Source organism: Chanos chanos, chromosome 6 (assembly GCF_902362185.1).
Source record: "Chanos chanos chromosome 6, fChaCha1.1, whole genome shotgun sequence".
Taxonomy (NCBI): domain Eukaryota; kingdom Metazoa; phylum Chordata; class Actinopteri; order Gonorynchiformes; family Chanidae; genus Chanos; species Chanos chanos.
The window spans coordinates 13,871,052-13,881,156 of NC_044500.1; the positions used below are offsets into that span (position 1 = coordinate 13,871,052).

The following is a 10,105-nucleotide window of genomic DNA, read 5'->3' on the forward strand; positions in this document are numbered from 1 at the left end:
TTGTATTAAGTTTCCTCATTAATGTGAAGTATTCACAACGCAGGGAGATGCTGTATACTCACTACTCTGGAATGTTAAGTAAACCCCAGCAAAAAGGCTTGTTCGCCACCTTCAGACATGAGTCATTCACAAAAAGATGCAATAAAACAGTATGGTCTTTGACACAGCTTTTAAATACTTGCCAAAAACAAGGCAGAGCTAGATGAAAGTTTTATCATAATAGCTCAAAGTCATTCAAATGTGAAATGTGAACTGATTACGAACAATGTAGGATATTTTATAGATTTTTGTTGACCTCTGTCTTCAGAGGTCAGAGGTCAGAGAAAAAATATAATTTTATTTATATGTAGAGCAGTGTTTTTAGGAAAGAATACTTTTTCTGTCTGTCTATCTGTCTATCTCCCTCTCTCTGAATGTGTGTGTGTGTGTGTGTGTGTGTGTGGACGCACACATGTGTGTGTCTCTGTCTTGTGTGCATGGCTTAGTGGGTAGGGTACAGGCAATTTCACATGGGCCTCTTGAAAAAGATCACATTCAATCCTCTTTTCAGTAAATCAGTAAATGATGAAAAAAAAAAGAGATGAAAATCAGAAAAGACAAGGACCGTGTTCACTATGCACTAAGTCTGTCCCTCCGTTTGAAAGAGGACCGGGTATCCATTGCCAACCTATCTCATAATGAGAGCCAAAAAATATTATGTAATAATGTGCCCTGTTCAGAGGCGACCCCCCCCCCCAAAAAAAGTTAAAAATGAAACAGATTGCGACCACCTCTTGAGAGTTTGGTTTGCCTCAAAGCAGTCTGGGTCTGCAGCGCTTTGTGATACTGATCAATTGCACATCTTAGTCGTGAGCTATTTCTAGTCATTACACAGCTGTCAAAATCTCTTTTCTGTCTCTTAATGTGAATAATAGCACATATTAATCTGTTCCCTTTGGGTTGTGTATGAGGATAAAATATTATCACGCTAACCTGCATTTTTTGTACAACAACATCTTTAAATATGTACAACAGTCATGGACAAAAGTTTCAAATGTTATTGTCATTCTATTGTTACAAGTATCCACATTTAGCCTGCCACGAATCCGTGACTTGCCTTCAGCTACGTTCAGATTGGCTATTATTAGTGAAAGTTTATAAATGACAGGTTTTTGGTGTGTCTTATTGTTCTGCTTTGTCTCCACAAAGGCATGAAAAGACATTGCTCACAGCTATTGTAGCTGGTTCTCTCACCGAAACCATCGAAGACTTTCCATTAAAGGGTAATATAGGATCAGATCCTCCTCCCAGGCTGTCTCACAGCTCACGATGATGTATTCTATTACCTTCCCATACATACATTCAGTAAATGTCAATTAACTGAAAATGCAGTACAATGCTTTTACATATTCTTCTCACTCAACACAACATTTACGCTGTAATCGATGTATCTAATAACTTCTTCCACTGGCATATCCTCAGTTTCAAAAAATATTCAGAAAGTTTGTATTCCTTTTCACGAACTTTAATGAATATAAATGAACTTTGTCGCACATTCCCAAGACCAGCTTGGTTGCATATTTGGTTACTCTGTTTTGACTGTAGTCCATGTTCTCTATGCTTCACGTGGAGACTAAAGTATCGGTGGATGGGACAGTCAGTGACAAGGAATCCACAGACTTGTGCTTAATAAAGGGACAAAATATGCAGCAGAACTGCACTGCCGAAACTAGTCATAAATCTGCATTCAGCTGTACCAAAGACTTTGTGAGATCATCCTCATTAATCTTGTAAAAAAAGACTTCAGAGATAATCTTGTGATGATGTAACAAATTAAGATTTTAGCCTTTTTTCTATGCCACGCACATGTTAGGTTAACAGATCTGTTTTGATGGTTGTCCCCACTGAAGGAAATCCATTTGGGAAAAAGAAATCACAATAAATAAATTAGATAAATAATTTAGTACATGAGGATGGATGGCCTTTCTTGAGTTCAGCACAGGATTTGTGAGGCAAAAAAAATTGCAGTGTTACTTCATCTCGGTTTGCAGTAAAACCTCTGACACAAAAATCAATTAACTTTTATGTTTTGTCCTGAGGGCTTTGAAAGACTCTTTTAGTGGAATCCCACAGCTTCCTGGGGCTCTGTGACTGGAATCAATACATCTTGTGTCTAAATGGCAGAGAAGTACCGGGACAAAACAAAGAATTCTCCTCTGAACGCTCAGTTGAGCTGAGGACCTTTATTATTACACATCTCTCTCATTTACCTCCATAAAAATGGTGTGATTAAGTACTTGGATAAAAACTGTGCTTCTGTAGCATTTTGTAGCATTGAACGTGGTTATCTCTGCAGGTTCCCTTCAGAAGTTTCCTTTATTGTGTACGACTGATGTCTCTCAGTGGTGAAATATAGTGCGCTTTGAGTCAGTCTCAAGAGAGCTGTAAGTTTTCAAAATGAAATTTTGTCAGTCTTAAAGGGCTTCTGAGGCCTATGGAACTTTGTGCCTTCCTGAAGGATGCAGAGTGTGTTGAGCTTGAGTGAGACCTGAGGAGATAAATGCACTGATCAAATCATTGACTGAAGAAATATAGCCCCCCCCCCCCCCCCCTCCGGAAACACACACACACACCACTACATGTTTTCTTAGGTTAGTTTATTTAGCACCACTTCCCCTGTAGATACCACAACGCATAAGGTACGGGACTATTACCATTATGAAGCCTTCAATTTGACCGTCATGGGACATTTTGTGAAAAAGTTGAACATTTGACCACTAATGAAATCTGATAATCATGAGGCATCTGTAATTGAATAAATATAGAATAATCTCAGTTCAATGGAATAATGACCCTTGCACGTGAATCATTACAACCAATATTATTTTTAACTGCAGTGCGATAGGGAATGAGAACCCCATTTATCTTAGCTTATCAAACCGTAGTGAATCTCTGTGCTTCCTTTGTTCTATAGCAATCTACAGTGCAGAAGAGCTGTAACATGAATCCTCGTTTTTAAAGCTCTCCTTTCTATTTGTCCCTTCCTGTTCCCTGTAGGAGCACGGGAAGTGTTGCTTAGAGACAGAGACTTTTTGGCAAACTTCTGAAGATGGAGAAGTACGAGAAAATCAAAGTGGTGGGGAGAGGAGCATTTGGGTAAAAAGAAAATAAACTCATGCAGATCCGATCATTTTCACTTTTTCTTAATAGGAACAAATAATTCGAAATACGTTAAGAATGGAAAAATGATTACTCTGTTTTTTAAAATAGTAGACATGAACCCGTATGGTGAAAGGGATATGTCAGAGTACAGCGCAAGCTAGCGGATACTTTTAACGTCATGGAATAGTAACAAAAGTTACCTGACAAGAGTAGTATACTACAAACTACTTTACTGTGTTACATAAGATAATCAAATCCCACAGTTATTTAAAATATCCTGTTCTAATATTAATTCCTAGCTCTTTGCCTTTGAGGCCAAAAATAATATAGCGATACAAAGATATTTCTTGTCACAAGGCGATACAACACTGATAACAATATGGCTGTGTAGAAAGTCATCTTCTAGATTTTTTTAGTGGTTAGAATACCTATATACGTGTACCTATTTCTGTTGCGTAGACAATACCCCGTAACCCTAACTGTTGAAACACTAACGCGCGTTGCTCTACTCTCCTTGTCTTTCCTCAGAATTGTACACCTTTGTCGTCGCCGGAGCGACGGAGCTCTTGTGATTTTGAAGGAGATTCCAGTGGAGCAGATGACGCGGGATGAGCGTCTAGCGGCACAGAATGAATGTCAAGTGCTCAAATTACTCAACCACCCCAATATAATTGAGTACTATGAGAACTTCTTAGAGGACAAAGCCCTCATGATAGCTATGGAATACGCACCAGGTACGACACTATCATGTTTCTGAAGTTCCATTATCGCCTAAGGCCTTGTTTGACTGGTTCTGTCCTCAAAACAGGGCTTGCAAAGTTTTGTTCTTGTTAATTACAAAGTAAGTACTTACTTTGTTACTTACAAAGTAGTTTGCTAAAAGATCTCCTGAGATAATGTTGTTATTGTTGTTTACTAAGCCTAAATTGAGAACAGTGGTGTTTTGTACATGTGTTGATTCTAGGTGGGACGCTGGCTGACTACATACAGAAGCGCTGCAACTCTCTGCTAGATGAAGACACCATATTACACTTCTTTGTGCAGATCTTGTTGGCCCTTTACCATGTGCACAACAAACTTATCCTTCATCGAGATTTGAAGACCCAGAATATTCTGCTTGACAAACACCAAATGATAGTCAAAATAGGGGATTTTGGTATATCAAAAATCCTCGTTAGCAAGAGCAAAGCATACACTGTAAGTGCTGGACACTAAACAAATAATTCAAAGAATTTTTCCAGTTGGCTTATTTCATTTGACAGGTAACAAGTAAGTTATTTTATCATTGGTGTTCAACAGGTTGTAGGAACACCATGCTACATTTCCCCTGAATTGTGCGAAGGCAAACCGTACAACCAGAAAAGTGACATTTGGGCTTTGGGATGTGTTTTGTATGAGCTTGCCAGCCTCAAAAGAGCTTTTGAGGCAGCAGTAAGAAATGTTTTACTTTTGTCACAGAATTTCAAACAATCACTGGTTTTATCATTACAAACAGTAATCATTGTAATACTAATGATCCCTAACCTATCAACTGATGTGACTTTTCTTCTGACAGAACCTACCCGCTTTAGTCCTAAAGATTATGAGTGGAACCTTTGCCCCAATCTCAGATCGATATAGCCCAGAGCTGAGACAGCTTATCCTCAATATGCTTAACCTGGACCCCTCTAAACGCCCCCAACTCAACGAAATCATGGCTCACCCCATCTGCATCCGACCTCTACTCAACCTCTACACTGATATTGGCAATGTCAAAATGCGCAGGTGGGCGGGGGGTGGGGTGGGGGGGGGGATGATGTCTTTCTGTGAGTTGTCACTGATAAAACCGACTCAGTAAGGTAAACCTGTTTCCCATTCACTCCTTAACCTCTTTACCCCCAGAATTGAAAAGCCGTTATCCACCGTGCCTGCAGGGACACACGGGAGACCGGGAGGACGGGTGGCCAGCACCCGAACAAGAGGTGAGATACATTACTTCCTTACTTTTATTCATTATCTTTGATTTAATGTTTCTTATATTGTGTCAGCTCAGCGTCAGTGTAGTGGTTAGCACTGGAGCCACCTATGGCTCCACTCTGTGTGGAGTTTGTGTGGGTTTCCTCTGCTTTTTTCCCCACAGGCAAAGACATGCATGTTGGGCATGAGATGCTTCCCACCATTGCCCTCAAACCAAGGCACTGCAGGGGTCTGGAGCTGGTCTCTCGGTGCTATATAGTGGCTACCCACTGCTCCTACATAGTTATGATGGGTTAAATGCAGAGAAGAATTTTCCTTTGGGGCTCAGTAAAGTATAACTTAACGTCAGGGATATAGATATTTTGCTCTAAGACAAAGTAAAACGGCACGTTATGTTTGTCAGGTGGACTGTCTGGTTCGGGGACAGGGAAGATGATGCATGCTCTTCCCTTATCCTCTGTCTATACATGGGGCAGTGGGATCTCCACACCCCTCCGTCTCCCCATGCTCAACACAGAGGTGGTCCAAGTGTCCCTCGGTCGGACACAGAAGATGGGCGTTACCAAATCTGGACGTCTGATCACCTGGGAGGTCAGTGTGTTTAAATCTTTTAGTTTTGTATCAAGTTCCTGAGGTGAGACCGGTGAGGTATCACTCTACTTCATTTCTATAGCTACACCAACACGGTTTATTCAAATTGATACTCACAGAGCAAGAATGCAGAATTTGCCCAAACTGTTCATACCTTATTCCCCTTCATAGACGTTGGTGTCTCTTATATATTGGACAGGCTCCTTCAGTAGGATCTGGAGAAGCCACACTACCCGGCGCTGTGGAACAAATGCAGCCTCAGTTTATCTCTCGTTTCTTAGAGGGTCAATCTGGTGTCACCATCAAGTCTGTCTCGTGTGGAGATCTCTTCACAACTTGTATGACAGGTATTGTTACTTATCAGGTGCACTCTGCAGGTTTGAAACTATTTCCTTTGTAATGTACAGGTATGCCAGCAGGATAATGAAAGTGCTACCTGTGAAGTGAACTCTTGTAAATGGAGGTGTACAGGCCAGAAATAAAGTAAAGGATGCAATCAGCTCTTTCCTTGCCCATTTTCCAGGAAAAACATTCATCTGGATTTGTTCATTCTGCAAAACCTAATCTCCACTCCACCGGCTTTATATTGCCATACTCCAGCAGTGATACACTGTTACGATTAGCCTCCTCAAGGGAGCTATCAATCCTCCAGTGCCACTAGATAAAACAGGATTAAAGAGCCTTGTTCTTCAGCTTGGTCGTCCCTCCTCTTGCGGGGCTTCTCATTATCGGAGGGCAAACTATTGTAGAAACTTAAGATTTGTGTTAGATTTCTGCATCTACTAAAAGTCTTTCTTATCCTCTCTGTTTGCAGACAGGGGCATAATTATGACATTTGGAAGTGGAAGTAATGGTTGTCTTGGACATGGCAATTTCAACGATGTGACTCAGGTAAATTTGTGCTAAAGTTTTGCAAATGGAAATGACTGCTGTCTAGTCAGCACCACTGCGTTATTGGTTTGCACTTAATGCTTCTGTGTGTGAAGGATCACCCAGATTATAACCGTGTCTCTGTTTTGTGTGTGTGGGTGTAGCCCAAGATTGTGGAGGCTTTACTGGGGTATGAGCTGGTTCAGGTGTCTTGTGGAGCTTCCCATGTGTTGGCTGTGACCAATGAACGAGAAGTCTTTGCCTGGGGAAGAGGAGACAATGGTAAATGTTTCTCTTCTCCTTATAATTTATGTTGCTCTCAGTGGTTTTGTATCTGTCAACAAGCCAAACATTACAGTATGTCTACCTTGCTCTGTCTGACAGGTCGTCTGGGGTTAGGCACCCAAGATACCCACAACAGCCCCCAGCAGGTGTGTGTGCCAGCTGACTTTGAGGCTCAGAGAGTGCTGTGTGGAGTGGATTGCTCCATGATCATGAGTACTCAACACCTGATACTGGCATGTGGCAGCAACAGGTAAAACCCAGGCCTCTGAATTTGTCAACCACACAAAGTCACATGCAAAGTGAGAGACACACATGAGACCCAAAACAGAGTATGTTCCTAGTTCTCGAAGGCATTTTTGTGAGGTCTGCCTAACCTCCAGTTTTACCAGAGAGGACATACTGTATATAATATATTTATACTTCAGTGTGTGTAATTAATTTCATTTTTCAGATATACTTGCTGACAACGGCTGACAACTGCTATAATTTTTTCAGGTCCCATTCCAGAGCTCTTTGTACTGATTTAATCTGTTAACTTAATCTTTTGCTTCTTATTCAGGTTCAACAAGCTAGGATTGGACAAGATCATTGATTCAGAGGAGCCTACGCCTCACTGTCAAGTAGAAGAGGTCCACACATTCCATCCTGTCCAGTCAGCTCCTTTGAATGTAGAGAAGATAGTTTATATTGACATTGGGACCGCCCACTCTACTGCTGTCACAGGTGAGACGGTTTACATTCTGCATATGAATACTTATCGCAGTACATAACAGAGGCAGAATGCAGCACGACAAAGCAAAGTTATCGAGTAAAATGAAGGCCTGTTTAATTACATGTCCCTGGTTCCAACAGTCCTTTATATGCTTTACCTTTGTGTACAGAGAAAGGGCAGTGTTACACCTTTGGCAGTAATCAGCATGGGCAGCTTGGTTGTAGCTCTCGTAGAAACAGCCGCGTGCCATATCTTGTACCTGGCCTGCAGGGCATCACCATGGCAGCGTGTGGAGATGCTTTCACTCTTGCTATTGGAGCAGGTAAGAGAGCATTGATAGGAATTACAAATGACAACTTTAAATATTGAAGTATGAGCGTGCCTGGCACGGTTATTGAGTTTGGCACATCAAACAAACGTCTAAAACAAATTTCAAAGTATTGCATAACAAGATTGTGCATAACCATTCATAAATATAAAGAAATGAAATATTCACAACCTTCACTTGAAATGAACTGTATTTTTTTTAAGAATATCTAAGTTGTACTGTGCACAAACCCATAAAATCAATGCTTCAGAACTTCCCTCATCAGATTTTTGAAAAACAGAAGAAAATGCACACTACATGATGTCATGTAAAGAGAAAATATTTGAGACAGAAAGCATAAATAGATGTAAATACATAAAACATAAATGAATTCACATAAAGAAAATAAAAATCAACTCGGTGCCATCCACTCTGTGAAGGTTGTGGAAGAGGAGTCCGATTGCCTCAGGCAAGCTTTTTTGTCCTGGTGTTCATTCTCAAAAGGCGCTGAAGGTTTAATGAAGTTTGAAGCTTTTTAACTGTCCGTGACTAAATGTTTTCTTCTTTCGTGCTGTAGAGGGGGAGGTGTATACGTGGGGAAAGGGGGCTCGCGGCCGCCTGGGAAGGAAAGAGGAAGATTCTGGAATACCTAAAGCAGTGCAGCTTGATGAGAGCCATGCATTTTCTGTCACTTCGGTGGCTTGTTGTCACGGAAACACACTGCTGGCTGTGAAACGTAATGTTTTATCCATCATCTTTTCCTTTATGATTTGATTTAAATTCAGTCAGGTGTTTTTGGTGGCAGATAGGTATGTATACGTAATGGGGAGGTGCTAATGTATTTTCTTCATCTAGGTCAGCACCTGTTACAGCTTTGCCTTTTTTTTAAGAAGGTACAGCCAAACGGTCCTCTCTTATGCTCCTTTAAAAACTCTAGCCAGTACTTAATGACCAGAACCATTGTGGGAACTAAATATTCCTCCTGCATTCCTGCATTAGTCATTCAAATGGTTTGCCTGTATGGTTTGTTATGTTATGTTATGTTATGTTATGTTATGTTATGTTATGTTATGTTATGTTATGTTTTTGTGCTACGACATGTTATGTTTTTGTGCTAAGATACAAGGAAGTGTTCCCTTGCCTTTTATTTATATAGCTCAGAGGCTCTTAAAGACAGAGGATAAAATGGAAAATGATGTAACATTCTTTGGCGTGTTTCTAAACTGTTCATTTGCTCTTTTACGCTACAGATACAGAATGCTACTCAAACCTAAAGCTGCTCTTCTTTTCTCAGCTTTTTTTGAGGAGCCCGTCCCAAAATGACTCTTCCCATCGATAGAGTGTGTCTGCATGCGCTGCTCGAGGGACAGAAGCTGAAGTGAGAGACCGTTCACCCCAAGGCCATGTCCACCTAGTTACTGAAGGGTTTTTTTTTTGTTTGTTTGTTTGTTTTACATGGTTGGAACAAATGTCTTATGAACACGATAAGTAAAAATATTTGAGATGTTTAATAGAGATCTCTGAAGGACAGATAAGAGTACGTGATAAGCGTAAATTCTTAAGCGTATCTACTTTCTAAATCAGTGCTACTGTCGTTGAGCACATTTCCACGAAGTCTAGAAATTCTGAGGCTTAATTAATTAAGGCTTACACAGTGGAAAAGCAATGAGAGAACCAAAGTGAACCCTCTGTTTTTGAAACATTTCAAGTGTCCCAAAGAATCTACTTCTGTTTCCGAAACAGTTGAAACAGTTCTACAAATTGATGAGTGATGTACATATATTATATTTTGTCTGTGACAAAAGACATGTGATACGTAGTCGAAGCTTTTTTTTTGGAAACTCACCAGCTCGCTACAAGCCATGAACATCACCGTGAAATGTGTTATAAAAGCTTGGTTCTTTTGCAATGCAAAGATATTAAAACGGTCAAATTTTGATTAAAGAATGTTTAATTGGTTTTTTTTTCCGCTTGCTACGAAATAGTGGCCTGAAATGCATGTGCAGTTATGCTAATGTAATTCACGGACTCAGTATAATGGTTACATTTCAGTGTCAGATCAGATGTCATGTGAGCTTGTGTGAGACCAAAGGAGATTGAAGAAATATGCCTCTCTCTCTCTCTCTCTCTCTCTCTCACTCTCTGCCTATCCTTGTGCCTTCTTGTCATGCTGTAATATCAGTATCAGCATCCCTCATCTGTTGTGCTTAATGAATCAACAATAGCTCTGCAATACAAGACAG

The 10,105-nt window shown here is 40.5% G+C and overlaps 1 protein-coding gene across 1 annotated transcript; it reads left to right on the top strand.

Moving 5' to 3' along the window:
* The first annotated feature begins 3,088 nt into the window (after positions 1-3,088).
* On the top strand, positions 3,089-9,185 carry nek8 (NIMA-related kinase 8). Its single transcript, XM_030778629.1, has 15 exons — positions 3,089-3,135; positions 3,670-3,875; positions 4,106-4,338; positions 4,441-4,572; positions 4,697-4,905; positions 5,023-5,102; positions 5,501-5,688; positions 5,888-6,035; positions 6,503-6,579; positions 6,723-6,840; positions 6,943-7,093; positions 7,403-7,566; positions 7,725-7,877; positions 8,440-8,598; positions 9,157-9,185. The coding sequence occupies exons 1-15, from the start codon at positions 3,089-3,091 to the stop codon at positions 9,183-9,185; spliced, it is 2,094 nt and encodes a 697-aa protein (XP_030634489.1).
* The last annotated feature ends 920 nt before the right edge of the window (positions 9,186-10,105 follow it).

Bases quoted from the DNA above. Each gene is read 5' to 3' on its own strand.
- nek8 (XM_030778629.1), top strand. From the start codon at position 3,089: ATGGAGAAGTACGAGAAAATCAAAGTGGTGGGGAGAGGAGCATTTGG. The intron at 3,136-3,669 runs GTAAAAAGAAAA...GTCTTTCCTCAG, and splicing joins GTGGGGAGAGGAGCATTTGG to AATTGTACACCTTTGTCGTC. The intron at 6,036-6,502 runs GTATTGTTACTT...CTCTGTTTGCAG, and splicing joins CTTCACAACTTGTATGACAG to ACAGGGGCATAATTATGACA.